At 45.0% G+C, this 16974-nt stretch overlaps 1 protein-coding gene across 1 annotated transcript; it reads left to right on the forward strand.

The window, feature by feature from the left end:
- Window positions 1-9709: 9709 nt before the first annotated feature.
- On the forward strand, window positions 9710-15759 carry LOC121539983 (ras-related protein Rab-19-like). The gene is made up of 4 exons (XM_041848634.1): window positions 9710-9809; window positions 13097-14121; window positions 14825-15008; window positions 15239-15759. The coding sequence occupies exons 2-4, from the start codon at window positions 13927-13929 to the stop codon at window positions 15505-15507; spliced, it is 648 nt and encodes a 215-aa protein (XP_041704568.1). The 5' UTR covers window positions 9710-9809; window positions 13097-13926; the 3' UTR covers window positions 15508-15759.
- The last annotated feature ends 1215 nt before the right edge of the window (window positions 15760-16974 follow it).

Below are 16974 nucleotides of genomic sequence, written 5' to 3' on the forward strand. Positions count from 1 at the left end.
AAAAGCCCTGTCCGCCCCAGCTGACCACTGCAGTCGTACCGGTCCCCCCTTCAGCAAGGAGGTAATGGGAGCCGCTACCTGACCAAAGCCCCGGATAAACCTCCGGTAGTAGTTGGAAAACCCAAAGAACCGCTGCACCTCCTTCACCGTGGTTGGAGTCGGCCAATTACGCACGGCTAAAATGCGGTCATTCTCCATCTCCACCCCTGACGCGGACAGGTGGTACCCTAGGAAAAAGACGGACTGTTGGAAGAACAGACATTTCTCAGCCTTGACGTACAGGTCATGCTCCAACAGTTGACCAAGCACCTTACGCACCAGGGACACATGCACATCGCATGTAGCAGAGTATATTAGAATGTCATCTATATACACCACTACATCCTGCCCGTGCAGGTCCCTGAAAATGTCGTCTACGAAGGATTGGAAGACTGATGTAGCATTCATCAACCCGTACGGCATGACGAGGTACTCATAGTGCCCAGAGGTGGTACTAAATGCCGTCTTCCACTCATCCCCCTCCCGGATACGCACCAGGTTGTAAGCGCTCCTTAGATCCAATTTGGTGAAGAAGCACACCCCGTGCAATGACTCTGTCACACTGGCTATGAGAGGCAGTGCGTAACTGTACTTAACAGTGATCTGATTTAGATCTCGATAGTCAATGCACGGGCGTAAACCTCCATCCTTCTTCTTCACAAAAAATAAACTTGAGGAGGCAGGTGAAGTGGAAGACCGAATTTATCCCTGTCCCAGAGATTCTGAGACATATGTTTCCATAGCCGCCGTCTCCCCCTGAGACAGAGGATACACGTGACTCCTGGGAAGTGCTGTGCCTACCTGGAGATTTATCGCACAATCCCCCTGTTGATGGGGTGGTAGTTGTGTCGCCTTCTTTTTACAGAAAGCGAGAGCCAAATCGGCATATTCGGGGGGAATGTGCATAGTGGAAACCTGGTTTGGACTTCACCGTAGTTGCACCAATGGAAACACCTACACACCTCCATGAGCACTGACGTGACCATCCCTTGAGAGCCCTCTGTTGCCACGAAAGAGTGGGGTCATGAGAGGCCAACCAGGGAAGCCCCAACACCACAGGGAATGCAGGAGAATCGATCAGGAAGAGACTAATTCTCTCCTCATGACCCTCCTGCATTTTCATACATAGTGGAGCTGTGACCTCCCTAATCAGGCCCGACCCTAAAGGACGACTATCTAAGGCATGTACAGGGAAGGGCACATCAACAGGAACAATAGAGATCCCTAATCTACGGGCCAATGAACGGTCAATAAAGTTCCCAGCTGCTCCTGAATCTACTAGCGCCTTATGCTGGGAATGCGGGGAAAACTCAGGAAATTCTATGCATGCACACATGTGCGCAACAGGGAGCTCTGGGTAAGTCGGGTGCCTACTCACCTGGGATGATCCACCAGTGCCCTGCCTGCTGCCTCGACTCCCTGAGGAAACCTCCCCAGCACCGACCAGCAGTGTGCTCTCTGCGACCACAGTTGGTGCAGGAAACGCCCCCCCCCTCCGGTCACCCTTAGAGCAGCACCTCCGAGCTCCATAGGGGTAGGGTCAGAGGTGCTGGGGAATGGAATGGACAGACCCTGATCCGGACGTCTGTGGGTGGCCAACAGGTTATCCAGCCGTATAGATAGATCCACCAGCTGGTCGAGGGTAAGGGTGGTGTCCCTGCATGCCAGCTCCCGACGAACGTCCTCACATAGACTACACCGGTAATCGTCAATCAGGGCCCTCTCATTCCATCCCACGCTGGCCGCCAAGGTCCTGAAGTCCAGTGCGAAGTCCTGTGCGCTCCTCTTCGCCTGTCTGAGGTGGAACAAACGTTCCCCCGCCGCTCTCCTCTCAGGTGGATGATCGAAGACCGCCAGGAAGCGGCGGGTAAAATCCTCATAGCGAACCAACACTGCGTCTATTCCTCCCCATTTGGCGTTGGCCCACTCAAGCGCTCTCCCCGACAGACAGGAGATGAGGGCGGACACGCTCTCGTATCCCGAGGGAGCCGGGTGGATGGTCGCCAGGTAGAGCTCCACCTGGAGCAGGAACCCCTGGCACCCGGCAGCCGTCCCATCATATGCCCTCGGGAGCGAGAGCCGAATCCTACTGGGTCCAGGTGACGGAGGGGTGGACATCGGTGTGGGTTGACCTGAAGTTGATGGGGGTGTGGGAAAACCCCCTCTCTCCCAGCGCTCCATGGTCTGCAACATAGCTGTGCCAAGATTCTGGAGCATCGTCGCGTGCTGCTGGACGCGCTCCTCCACTGGTACCGGAGGACTGGCTGCACCTGCTGACTCCATTCTTGGTGCGTGTTTCTGTCATGTGTCAAATGTGCAGCGGTAGGACGGAGTCAGGCGCAGGACACAGAACTAAAAAATAAACCATACTAATCTCCACGCAGGGAGAACACACCAGCTCACATAAGTGTATGACACAAAACAACGAACAAACACGCACAAAACCATGTGGGAACTAAAGGGTTAAATAGGGAAATAATCATAATAATAATAAACAAATGGAAAAAGAAATCGGTGGCAGCTAGAAAGCCGGTGACGACGACCACCGATAGCCGCCCGCACAAGGAGAGGCACCAACTTCGGCGGAAGTCGTGACAGTCACTCAGAAATGTCCTTGTTTTCTAAAGAAAAGCAATTTCTTTGTCCATTAAAATAACATCAAATTGATCAGAAATACAGTGTAGACATTGTTAATGTTGTAAATGGCTATTGTAGCTGGAAACGGCTGATTTGTAATGGAATATCTACATAGGCGTACATTATCAGCAACCATCAGTCCTGTGTTCCAATGGCACGTTGTGTTTGCTATTCCAAGTTTGTCATTTTAAAAGGCTAATTGATCATTAGAAAACCCTTTTGCAATTATGTTAGCACAGCTGAAAACTGTTGTGCGGATTAAAGAAGCAATAAAACTGGCCTTCTTGAGACTAGTTGAGTATTTGGAGCAATTGTGGGTTTGATTACAGGCACAAACTTTTGAACGGTGGTGTATATTGCCTGTTTTGCATGTTATTTAGGCATTAATACATGTCACATATCAGTTTGCAAACAATGTAAAAAAAAAAATGGAGTTAATAAAGCCGCATACAAACATGGTCTCTTTTTTGCTTTCTTGAGTAAGGCAGCTCCAAAATGCAGGTGTTTCAGCCCAGCTCAGTGCTTTCTGTGGTGGTGGTGCAGGAAAATATGGAGCATAGGGGTTGGTAATGTTCTCTAGTTGCACCATGATTGGCTCAGTGTTCTGTCACTCATGCGGACACTATGTCACCACAAAATCTACGGAGAGCACGAAAATTCAAGCCCCTTGGATGCCGCCATAGAGTTACATTAGAAGTGCCCATCCAAGAATGCTCAAGGTCATTGGCCACAGATAAAATGAAGTCAAATCACGTTATATCTACTGTAGCTTTGATTGGACTGATCATGTCAACATCATACTTTCAAAGTCTTAGCTAACAAAAGCTAGCAGTCATCATCATGAATCAAGTCGACAATCTACATTTACATTTACGTCATTTAGCAGACGCTCTTATAATAATAATAATATGCCATTTAGCAGACGCTTTTATCCAAAGCGACTTACAGTCATGCGTGCATACATTTTTGTGTATGGGTGGTCCCGGGGATCAAACCCACTACCTTGGCGTTACAAGCGCCGTGCTCTACCAGCTGAGCTACAGAGGACTTATCCAGAACGACTTACAAATTGGTGCATTCAATTATGATAGCCAGTGGGACAACCACCCTATTTTTTAGAAGGATTACTTTTATACTATTCCAACAATGAGTGGTTTGGAAAGAATCAGTGGCTAACTGCAAACATTGCAAAGCAATCACTAGCCTGCTTTTAAGTGGAGTGGGTGTGTGGTCCAAATCTGGGGTTAAGGGTCTCTTTTCCAAGCTTAAAAGGATAAACATTCAACGTTGGCCATGCTGTCAATCCAGCATGACTTCTGCCGTGTTCAAAACAACTGGAAACTCGGAACTGGGAAATCTCAGACTTCAGTGAGTTCAAGACTACTGGGAACTCTGAAAAAATACGTTTTTAACTATCATCCAACTCGGAATTTCAAGTCGGGGACTCGGGCCTCTTTCTAGAGCTCCGACCTGAAGATCACTGACGCCATGATTCAACCTTGTTTTTTCAGAGTTCCCAGTTGTCTTGAAAGCACCATAAATCCAGAGAAATTTGCCCACAAAGGACCGCCACGCCACCTTCCTGTTCAATGGAGCACAGCACAACAAGGTGAGTCCAAAAATGTATTCTATGCTGTTGCATAATTGATGTAATATGCCAGGGAGATATGTATACTGTAGCTAAGAAAGTAATACTAAGTGTATGTTGTGTAGTAAGCTGTTAGTAGCCCATGTGCCTCACCATTATAATTTGGTCCCTTTTCCCCCTCATAATTTAGCCTACTGTTCTGACTTGGTGGTGCACATGTAGCCTATAGCTTGTTTTAGAGAAATGTCATAATAAAATATTGTAAGAGCTTTCATTGTCTGCTCATATGCCCCCATTATTTATCGTACGGTTCTGACTTGGTGTACAGGGAGAATACTGTAAGAACAGCCCATGTTCTGAATTCTGTCGCTGTACATTTCAAAAGTGCTGAACAAATAGTTATATTGACTAAGTCCGTCCTAGCTCGCTCATTAATGTCTTAACCCTCCCGTTGTCCTAGGGTCAAAATGACCCGCCACTGTGTTGAACCAACTTTATTTAATTTTTATATTTTTTGGATCATTTGTGAGAAGGAGGCAGTGATACTTTCTTTAAAGTCTCACTGCCTCCTTCTCACAAAAGATCCCCAAAATATAAAAATTAAATAAAGTTGGTTCAACACAGTTGCGGGTCATTTTGACCCTAGGACAACGGGAGGGTTAACATCCATACTCAAACAGTACAGCGGTACAGTCCACGGAATGTGGTCCAATAGGGGGGTGTTTTTAAATCGCATACCCAAACTCACACAGTCCACAAGCCGGTGAAGCACAGTCCACAAGCCGGTGAAGCCCCTCTGGCGGTTATGCGTTGTGTTTGCATTTGTTTTCGTTCACCCTGTATGTTGTATGACCACTAGATGTCGGCATTGTACCGCTGTAAAATGATAGGTCTTTGATAATCAAAATTACAGATTGCCTCTTATCTACTCGTCGTCCCCTTATGCCATAGTTTGTACATCTCAATTGTCAGTAGAAACCACATTTGTTTAAGCAAGTCAGCCATATCAGCTATGTTTTTTAAAAGGCAGTAAATGAGGCTGAATTAACTGTTTCGCTGCCAGACAAGGCTTCGCTGATAGCCAGGTGTAGCGGTGGTAAGGTGTTGGGACTGCTGTTGGGACAGCTTTATGTAGCCCCTAACAGTTTGTGGGCACCGTTTGTCACCATTCTAGTGCAATTAATGTATTGTTTAGTGTTGTGTTGTGTTGTGTTGTGTAGTGGCTTTGCTGGCATGCATCGAAATATATATACAGTGGGGAGAACAAGTATTTGATACACTGCCGATTTTGCAGGTTTTCCTACTTACAAAGCATTTAGAGGTCTGTAATTTTTATCATAGGTACACTTCAACTGTGAGAGACAGAATCAAAAATCCAGAAAATCACATTGTATGATTTTAAGTAATTAATTTGCATTTTATTGCATGACATAAGTATTTGATCACCTACCAACCAGTAAGAATTCCGGCTCTCACAGACCTGTTAGTTTTTCTTTAAGAAGCCCTCCTATTCTCCACTCATTACCTGTATTAACTGCACCTGTTTGAACTCGTTACCTGTATAAAAGACACCTGTCCACACACTCAATCAAACAAACTCCAACCTCTCCACAATGGCCAAGACCAGAGAGCTGTGTAAGGACATCAGGGATAAAATTGTAGACCTGCACAAGGCTGGGATGGGCTACAGGACAATAGGCAAGCAGCTTGGTGAGAAGGCAACAACTGTTGGTGCAATTATTAGGAAATGGAAGAAGTTCAAGATGACGGTCAATCAGCCTCGGTCTGGGGCTCCATGCAAGATCTCACCTCGTGGGGCATCAATGATCATGAGGAAGGTGAGGGATCAGCCCAGAACTACGCGGCAGGACCTGGTCAATGACCTGAAGAGAGCTGGGACCACAGTCTCAAAGAAAACCATTAGTAACACACTACGCCGTCATGGATTAAAATCCTGCAGCGCACGCAAGGTCCCCCTGCTCAAGCCAGCGCATGTCCAGGCCCGTCTGAAGTTTGCCAATGACCATCTGGATAATCCAGAGGAGGAATGGGAGAAGGTCATGTGGTCTGATGAGACAAAAATATAGCTTTTTGGTCTAAACTCCACTTGCCGTGTTTGGAGGAAGAAGAAGGATGAGTACAACCCCAAGAACACCATCCCAACCGTGAAGCATGGAGGTGGAAACATCATTCTTTGGGGATGCTTTTCTGCAAAGGGGACAGGACGACTGCACCGTATTGAGGGGTGGATGGATGGGGCCATGTATCGCGAGATCTTGGCCAACAACCTCCTTCCCTCAGTAAGAGCATTGAAGATGGGTCGTGGCTGGGTCTTCCAGCATGACAACGACCCGAAACACACAGCCAGGGCAACTAAGGAGTGGCACCGTAAGAAGCATTCAAGGTCCTGGAGTGGCCTAGCCAGTCTCCAGACCTGAACCCAATAGAAAATCTTTGGAGGGAGCTGAAAGTCCGTATTGCCCAGCGACAGCCCCGAAACCTGAAGGATCTGGAGAAGGTCTATATGGAGGAGTGGGCCAAAATCCCTGCTGCAGTGTGTGCAAACCTGGTCAAGACCTACAGGAAACGTATGATCTCTGTAATTGCAAACAAAGGTTTCTGTACCAAATATTAAGTTCTGCTTTTCTGATGTATCAAATACTTATGTCATGCAATAAAATGCAAATGAATTACTTAAAAATCATATAAAGTGATTTCTGGATTTTTGTTTTAGATTCCGTCTCTCACAGTTGAAGTGTACCTATGATAAAAAATTACAGACCTCTACATGCTTTGTAAGTAGTAAAACCTGCAAAATTGGCAGTGTATCAAATACTTGTTCTCCCCACTGTATATGCCCTACTAAGACTTACATGCTAAAATCGCCACTGTATAAGTGTTGAGGCCACATCATTCTTCAAGATGTACAAACGTTCATAGATGACCAGCAGGGTCGAATAATAATCACAGTGGCTGTAGAGGATGCAACAGACAAGGTAGCACGTCCGGTGAACAGTTCAGGGTTCCATAGCTGCAGGCAGAACAGTTGAAACTGGAGCAGCAGCACGACCAGGTGGACTGGGGACAGCCAGGAGTCATCAGGCCAGGTAGTCTCAGATCCTGAGAGAGAGAATTAAAGGGAGTATACTTAAGTTCACACAGGACACCAGATAAGACAAGTAGAATTTCACCAGATAGGACAAGGAAAATTTCCCCAGATCGGACAGACTGACCCTAGCCCCCCGGCACATAGACTATCGCAGCATAGATACTGGAGGCTGAGACAAAGCATGCGTAGCCAAGTAAGTAACTAGCTCATTTGCTAACTGGCTAACGTGGTACCTAGCTAGATAGCTAACTAGCAAAGGGAGGCTAGTTTACAGTAATTTATCTAAGCATGTTCAACAACAGTCTGCTAGGCTTGCTAGGGCTGCTCGGCCCTGCACATAGCTTGGATAACTTTAGTAATGTGTGGTGAAGCTGGTGGGTCTTTGAAGCTCTGCTTTGGCTGTCTGGTCTGTAAATGTTCAAGTAGCCATGTACATGATGCTCGCTAGACTAACGTTAGATACTGCTGTTCATAGGAGTTGCAGATCAGTTTTAGGATCACCTTTGCAGAGATTTGCTTTGTTGCTGACATATCTATATTTTATCAAATTGTTTAAACTGTAATTCATTTCCTTCTCTGTGACTGCACAATATATCAGTGTGAGCATCCTCCAAGAGTTTCAGCTGAACTCCTCTGAAGATGTACCAGGACAGTGGCAGGAAATGTGGACTATGACTCGACAGGTGACCCCACCTACTCTTTGCTCTCCCCCATCTACCACCACGACAGCTATGAGAGTGATGAGGACCTGTCTGCAGTTCACCACGCCCATCAAACAGACACCTCAGCCAAACGGAGTAAAGATGCCAGACCCCTGACACCCATCAGATATGGTTGGTGTACAAGAGCAATGTTACCCAACTCGACTCAGCAGACAGTGAACTAAATTGTTATTAGAGCCACCTGCTGTTTAGCTAGGGTCGATCCCCTCATCAACAAATAAGGGGATAGTTCACCCAAATCACAAAATGTGACATTGGTTTCCTTACTCTGTAAGCAGTATACGGACAAGGTATGACAGCAATCCATTAGGGCCGGGACGATACCAGTATCGTGATACTCGTTAGTATCGTGGCAAGGAAACAAAACATGAAGGGGATATGATTTCTTTAGGAAAACAGCCCTAAAGTTGGAAACAAATAGCATTATGTTGTCATCCAGAGTTACATGTATTTATTTTCCAAGCTATAGCACACAATATTCTCCATACAGCTGGTTTTTAAAGAACCAAAGAGTATGATCTGCTTCGTGTTTTAATTTTTGCCATGGAAAGATGATCCACCACAGAAGCCCCCAGAGAGGACAGCAGTGACCGAGGCAGAGGATCCAGAGGCATCTCTCTCTGCATGGGAGAGGTGGCTGGTCTGGAAAGCCAAAGAGCAGCGACTCAGAATAGAAAAAGGAAGCAGAGGAGGTGCACTGCCATATATCTTTTTAGTTTCTTCTTCAGTTCGGCATCTCTTGTTTGCATTTGAGTCAGAATTTGATCATTTAGTTGTTGATAATTATTAATATTTTCAATTCCGTAAATTAGGGCCGCAAATGTCTCCACATGGAGCAACTGAGTGTGACTGGGACTGGCAAGTGTTCTTTGTTAGAAGCGCCTACTGAAGGAGCGGAATGAGGAACAGGAGAGAGAGCAGAAGAAGAAGAAGATGGTGGTGGAGAAAAGATCCAGGAGTGGCTGCAGATGAAGAAAGAACCCCCTTATTTTCACCCAGTTATTAACACAATCCCAGAGAGGAACCGTGCAGTTTGTGTGCTTTCTGATGCATCTGGGCACCTAAAGGTGGGAGTAATGTTTGTGTTATTGTTTGCCATCTCCAGGAGAGACAGCTGAATGAGAGCAAGGAGCAGAAGGAGATGCAGAGGGAGATTGAAAAGAAAGCAGAGGAGAAGTACAGAGAGTGGTTACGGAGGAAGGACCTGGAGAAAATACAGTAGGTTCCTTAACTGTAGCCTTGAGGAATTATTCAGATAATTATTCAGAACAGTAAACTGAAAAAGAGGAAAATGAATTAAATGTTCTGTTGCTTTGCTCTCTACATTAGCATGCTAGCCATTTGCTAAATATTCCAATTCTCTCTCTCCTCATGCTAACTAATCAGCATCAACACACAACTAAACCATGTTATTGAAGTATACAGCAGTTTGTTACTCTGAATACAAGTTGATGTGAACTTGTGGAACTGAAGTAAGGCAAATTCCTGTAAATGCAACTTGAAGTTGAGTTTGAATGTTTCTGACAACATAGCGTTGGTTTCCATGGAAACTAGTATGAGCTGTTCAGGTGCTGAGATTGGAGCGCTTGTGTTGTAAGAGGAGGAGGCAGCCAGGAGAGGGAGCGCAGACAGCGAGCAGAGGAAAACTTTAAGGAATGGCTTTGTGCCCAGGACAAGAGTCGACCCAGTCCCAAGGTACCCGGCTGCCTACGAGGTAACGTAATGGTCTTCCCCTTGTTTAGGGTTGTTCTTTGTGTCATATTCACCTTGTGGAAAATGGCAATTATGAGGGAATTAAGTCAAGGTCAGAATACAGCGTACAGTGGGGAAAAAAAGTATTTAGTCAGCCACCAATTGTGCAAGTTCTCCCACTTAAAAAGATGAGAGAGGCCTGTAATTTTCATCATAGGTACACGTCAACTATGACAAACAAAATGAGGAAAGAAAATCCAGAAAATCACATTGTAGGATTTTTAATGAATTTATTTGCAAATTATGGTGGAAAATAAGTATTTGGTCAATAACAAAAGTTTCTCAATACTTTGTTATATACCCTTTGTTGGCAATGACACAGGTCAAACGTTTTCTGTAAGTCTTCACAAGGTTTTCACACACTGTTGCTGGTATTTTGGCCCATTCCTCCATGCAGATCTCCTCTAGAGCAGTGATATTTTGGGGCTGTCGCTGGGCAACACAGACTTTCAACTCCCTCCAAATATTTTCTATGGGGTTGAGATCTGGAGACTGGATAGGCCACTCCAGGACCTTGAAATGCTTCTTACGAAGCCACTCCTTCGTTGCCCGGGCGGTGTGTTTGGGATCATTGTCATGCTGAAAGACCCAGCCACGTTTCATCTTCAATGCCCTTGCTGATGGAAGGAGGTTTTCACTCAAAATCTCACGATACATGGCCCCATTCATTCTTTCCTTTACACGGATCAGTCGTCCTGGTCCCTTTGCAGAAAAACAGCCCCAAAGCATGATGTTTCCACCCCCATGCTTCACAGTAGGTATGGTGTTCTTTGGATGCAACTCAGCATTCTTTGTCCTCCAAACACAACGAGTTGAGTTTTTACCAAAAAGTTCTATTTTGGTTTCATCTGACCATATGACATTCTCCCATTCCTCTTCTGGATCATCCAAATGCACTCTAGCAAACTTCAGACGGGCCTGGACATATACTGGCTTAAGCAGGGGGACACGTCTTGCACTGCAGGATTTGAGTCCCTGGCGGCGTAGTGTGTTACTGATGGTAGGCTTTCTTACTTTGGTCCCAGCTCTCTGCAGGTCATTCACTAGGTCCCCCCGTGTGGTTCTGGGATTTTTGCTCACCGTTCTTGTGATCATTTTGACCCCACGGGGTGAGATCTTGCGTGGAGCCCCAGATCGAGGGAGATTATCAGTGGTCTTGTATGTCTTCCATTTCCTAATAATTGCTCCCACAGTTGATTTCTTCAAACCAAGCTGCTTACCTATTGCAGATTCAGTCTTCCCAGCCTGGTGCAGGTCTACAATTTTGTTTTTGGTGTCCTTTGACAGCTCTTTGGTCTTGGCCATAGTGGAGTTTGGAGTGTGACTGTTTGAGGTTGTGGACAGGTGTCTTTTATACTAATAATAAGTTCAAACAGGTGCCATTAATACAGGTAACGAGTGGAGGACAGAGGAGCCTCTTAAAGAAGAAGTTACAGGTCTGTGAGAGCCAGAAATCTTGCTTGTTTGTAGGTGACCAAATACTTATTTTCCACCATAATTTGCAAATAAATTCATAAAAAATCCTACAATGTGATTTTCTGGAATTTTTTTTCTCAATTTGTCTGTCATAGTTGACGTGTACCTATGATGAAAATTACAGGCCTCTCTCATCTTTTTAAGTGGGAGAACTTGCACAATTGGTGGCTGACTAAATACTTTTTTCCCCCACTGTATCTGTTGACACAACTCTGCCACACCTCCATTTCTGCGATCTCCACCCCAGACAAATTCCTGGCTGACCCATGCGTTGCCCATGCTAAAGTTCAAGGTCAAAATACCCATAGAGAAAAAGGTGCATAAAAAGGAAATTAAGTTCCATTTACGCTTAACTCAGGTCTGAATTCTCCCCTAACTGTATTTTTCTGATACAGTAAAAAAAATGCTAACATGGTGAAATCAGTAGAGAGCTGTAGAATATTAATCAATAACAGGAGATACGGTGTCGGTCGGTGGGTGTGTGTGTGTGTGTGTAGTCAATAACAGGATGTGTGTGTGTAGTCAATAACAGGAGATGTGGGTGAAATATAAACATTCCTCAGGCTACAGTGCTTAATGTGGAACCATCATGTGACACACACATACACACATACACACTGAGGTAGAAGATGGTGGCCAGCCATGGTGCACAGCGCCTTTCACACTCACATGCATTGTTCTGTGTCCAGCTTTGCCATGTGCCTCTGTGGGCTGAGATGACAACGAACCAGTGTGTGGGTAGAGAGAGAGAGAAGAGGGGGTCTCTGATTTCCAGAACAGTAGACTCTTCATCACTCCACTTAACATCTCCCTGAGAGGTCATTGTATGGATTGAGGTCAAATGGATTCATTACACAGAGTAAATTAAATCAACCCTCATTAACAAGATGTCTATAAACAACAAGATAACTCATGTAAAATATACTGGTTCAGAACTTTAGTGAAAAAGCACAGTTAGAAATATATGGCAAATAGAAATCAAAACTGTATACTCTTCAGAGATAGATGGGAGGGGTTGAGGGTAGCTGAAGGATGGGATTAAAAACAAACAAAAGATAACTATTGTAAAATACATTGTGTCCGTAAAATGTATATAGTATGTATAAGCTAGAAGTAGAAGCCCAAGTGTTGTTGTCCATTAGTTTACTCCAATTAGGGGAGGGGTGGTAGGGTTAGGGGAAAATAATAAAGGAAAAAATATGTTTTTTAAATACATATGCTGTTGGAGGTCAACATTTGATTTAGTGTGGAATGAGCTCACTTAGGGATATATATATATATTTACCAATAAAATATATGGGGGTTTGGAAAGGATGCAGACAATTACATTGATGGATGCTACAATCTATCTGCAATATTAAAGCTGATTTACCCCCCCTCCAAAAGAAAAGAAGATGTTTAAAATGCTTAAGTGTTGTCTTGTGTTTTTGCCTGCTTTTTACTTAGCTGTTATCGTGTGGTTTTGAATGCACTGGAATGTGTTAGTTGTCAGGAGGTGGCAATAGTGAGAGGGGCAGGCCGTGTGTGTCTGTTCATGTGTGTTTCTGAGTGTTTTCTATGCAGCTCTCTGGGGTCCAAATGCCACCTGTCAAGACAAAATAGTTGAGTGTTTCCATTTCTTTAGGAGCAGCTATAGGAGGAGTGATTCCCTCTGTTGAACGATGTGTACCTAGTGAGCCTTGTAAGAACCCAGAGACAAGTCTTAGATGTGACCGCTGCGACTGATAAACAATGAACTTCTCACTGACTAATCCCTCCTTCCTGTCCTCACAGACCTGGGACCTTGCCTAGAAAACTACAATTCCCAAGATGCAGCGGTGCAGGTGGCCAGACAACTGGTATTCGCACCTGCCAGGAAAGGTAAGGGGTGTACCTTAGCGGTCTGTGAACCAATGAGAGTGGGGAGAACAACAGAGTAGTAGAGAGAGGGATATGGTATGAAAGGCATAAGCACACTAACTGCACAGGGAAGCAGTTGGAAGAATGAGCACAAAGAATGTGAGTGATTTGGATGTATACAACCTATCGAACAGGGTAAATAGGACTTGAAACGTGGACCTTAAAAAAATCAAAAAATCAATAATAATCCAACACACTGTTCATTGAGGACTAGCATTTTATATGTGATATTGTTTATACTGTGAATGAATCTGTTGCAGGTCAACATTTGATTTAGTGTGGAATGACCGCACTTTGGGAGATGGACACCTGAGGAAATATCTGAAGAGGTGCCGAGTAGGGAACACCTGTAGAGGTAGAGGATATAGCCTACTGAATGAAGCCTTATCTTCAATACTTCAGCAATTTATTTTCTGCATAGGAACCTTTTATTTTTTAAGTTCCTGAGCTTTCCCAAGACAATCTGAATAGAAGTGACACAGTTTAAGTAGGAAGTGTTCATGTACTTCTTTAGCTCCTCTTGAGGAAGTGTTCTCCCCATGTTTCTGACCAGGATGTAACCAATCTCTGTCAACAGTTTCAACTGTTATTGACACAACTAACAACATACACATTAGAGAACCAGTTCTATCACTGCTGCAGGGCATCTCAGCCTGGCCCTAGTTTAGTGGTGTCTCTGACTGGCCCTGTGGCGACCCCTCACCATGCAGTCCTCTGGGCCGGAGCAGGACGACTCCTTTGACTTCCTCTTTAAGATTATCCTGGTGGGAGACTCAGACGTGGGGAAGACCTGCGTGGTCCAGAGATTTAAGTCTGGTGTCTTCATGGAGAAACAGCAGAACACTATCGGGGTGGACTTCACCGTCAGAACCATGGTCATCAATGGCAGGAAGGTCAAGGTAAGGTGCATGTGTACATTTTCCATTTTTCTAGGATAATCAATGATAAGTACAGGACATTTTGTCTTTGCTTTGTCAGTGTTTAAGTTGTGTCAATAGGCCTAGCTATCTCAACTGTCTTTACATTGTGTGAATCCTTCTGCCTCTGCTGTCTTCGTCGGGCAAAGAAGCATTCAGCATATACTTTTTTTGTATTTTAAGGAACAAGGGTGGTCTAACTAACATTCGATCGCCCCGCTGCGTGAGTTTTCTGGGTGTGTCAAGTGACTACAATTGAGTATATGGATAGTATAAGCGTTTTCCTAGGTGCATGTTTGTCTGTGTATTTGGAGGAGGGAATGGAGATATTATGGACTTTAAAAACATATCTTCCATAAATTAAACAAGTGACAAACCTCCCTGTACCAGTTTCTCCTCCACAGTGATGTATAGAAGTTTAAAAAACACAGTCCCTTCCCTGTTAAGGGTTTGCCGAAGCGACTAGGTAAAAGCAATATGGTGATGTCTCCAGCTGGCTTTCTAATATGCTTAGGGGAACATTCTCCATGCTTACACCGATCTCGTTCCACCGAAGGGTTGGGGAAAGGGCTAGGGGTGCTTTTTCAATGGACCCTTTGTTCCTTAGCTGAGTGTGTGTGTAAGGAATTGGTGTACTGTGTGTGTGTGTTCTCCAGCTGAAGCGTGTGTCGTCTCGTCTCCTCAGCTGCAGGTGTGGGACACAGCTGGACAGGAGCGTTTCCGCTCCATCACCCAGAGTTATTACCGTAGTGCCCACGGCGCCATAGTGGCCTACGACATCACACGCCGGCCAACCTTTGACTCTTTGACACACTGGATCCAAGAAGTGGAACAGGATGGGGCTGCTAGCGTTGTGCTCATTCTCATTGGTGGGTGGGAGAGACACAGGAAAAACATGGCTTTAGATAAACTCTTGTTATAAAGCCTACTGAACAGTTATGACATAACAGATGTGGTGCTCATCTTCACTGGTGGGTGAGAGAAATGTCTGACACACACACAAAAAAATGTAATCTTCCAAACAATCAACATTCATCAACAGAAACTAACATAGAAAGACACATTTCCTTCTGTAACTTCCTCTGCTCTTCTCTTCTAGGGAACAAGTCAGACCGGCAGTCGGAGAGACAAGTGCTGTTTGAGGATGCCTGTACCCTGGCTGAGGGGAGGGGTGCGCTGGCCGCCCTGGAGACCTCGGCCAAGGACGCCCAGAATGTGGAGGCAGCCTTCCTGCTCATGGCCCGGGAGCTGATGGTGAGGAATGGCCTCGCTGTCACAGACCAACACTCACAGGCCTCCCCACACTTCTCCTCAAACTCCCATCCAATCCATGGCTCCGATCCTACAGACAGGAAATCATGTTGTTGAGAGAATTGACGGGAAGCGTGGGAGACGTTGTGGTGCTGATAACCTGTCTGGAATCAACGTTGCCTACACACTGTCCCTTGACACTTGTAGATGTAAAGCCACAAAGCCCACTAGTTTTAGACTGCTTACATCTATAGGTGCTGCCAAGAAATGTCTTAGGATAGGGGATGTGTGTACTATATTGTGTGGATGTGATAAATGTGCATTTGGAAAGTATTCAAACCTTTGACTTTTTCCACATTTTGTTACGTTACGGCCTTATTCTAAAATTGATTAAATTGTTTTTTTCCCCTCATCAATCTACACACAATACCCCATAACCACAAAGCAAAAACAGGTTTTTAGAATATTTAGCAAATTTAATCAAAATAAAAAAACTGAAATATAACATTTTCATAAGTATTCAGACCCTTTACTCAGTACTTCGTTGAAGCACCTTCGGCAGCGATTACAGATCCTGTTGGAAGGTGAACCTTTGCCCCAGTCTGAGGTCCTGAGCAGGTTATCATCAAGGATCTCTCTGTACTTCGCTCCGTTCATCTTTCCCTCGATCCTGACTAGTCTACCAGTCCCTGCCGATGAAAAACATCCCCACAGCATGATGCTGCCACCACCATGCTTCACCGTAGGGATGGTGCCAGGTTTCCTCCAGACGTGACGCTTGGCATTCATGCAAAGAGTTCATTCTTGGTTTCATCGGACCAGAGAATCTTGTTTCTCATGGTCTGAGAGTCCTTTAGATGCCTTTTGGCAAACTCCAAGCGGGCTGTCATGTGCCTTTTACTGAGGAGTGCCTTCCGTCTTGCCACTCTACCATAAAGGCCTGATTGGTGGAGTGCTGCAGAGATGGTGGTCCTTCTGGAAGGTTCTCTCATCTCCACAGAGGAACTCTGGAGCTCTGTCAGAGTGACCATCGGGTTCTTGGTCATCTCCCTGACCAAGGCCCTTCTCCCCCGATTGCTCAGTTTGGCCGGGTGGCCAGCTCTAGGAAGTCTTGGTGGTTCCAAACTTCTTCCATTTAAAAATGATGGAGCCCACCCCAGAGCTGTGCCTCGACACAATCCTGTCTCGGAGCTCTACGGACAATTCCTTCGACCTCATGGCTACGTTTTTGCTCTGACTTGCACTGTCAACTGTGGGACCTTATATAGACAGGTGTGTGCCTTTCCAAATAATTTCCAATCAATTGAATTTACCACAGGTGGACTCCAATCAAGTTGTTGAAATATCACAAGGATGATCAATGGAAACAGGATGCACCCGAGCTCAATTTCGAGTCTCATAGCAAAAGGTCTGAATACTTATGTAAATAAGGTACTTGTGTTTTTAATCTTTAATACATTTGCAAAAATTTATTTTAAAACGTATTGCTTTGTCGTTTTGGGGTATTGTGTGTAGATTGATGAGGGAAAAAAACGATTTAATCAATTTTAGAATAAGGCTGTAACGTAACAAAATGTGGAAAAG

This window comes from Coregonus clupeaformis, chromosome 26 (genome assembly GCF_020615455.1).
Source record: "Coregonus clupeaformis isolate EN_2021a chromosome 26, ASM2061545v1, whole genome shotgun sequence".
Classification (NCBI taxonomy): Eukaryota; Metazoa; Chordata; class Actinopteri; order Salmoniformes; family Salmonidae; genus Coregonus; species Coregonus clupeaformis.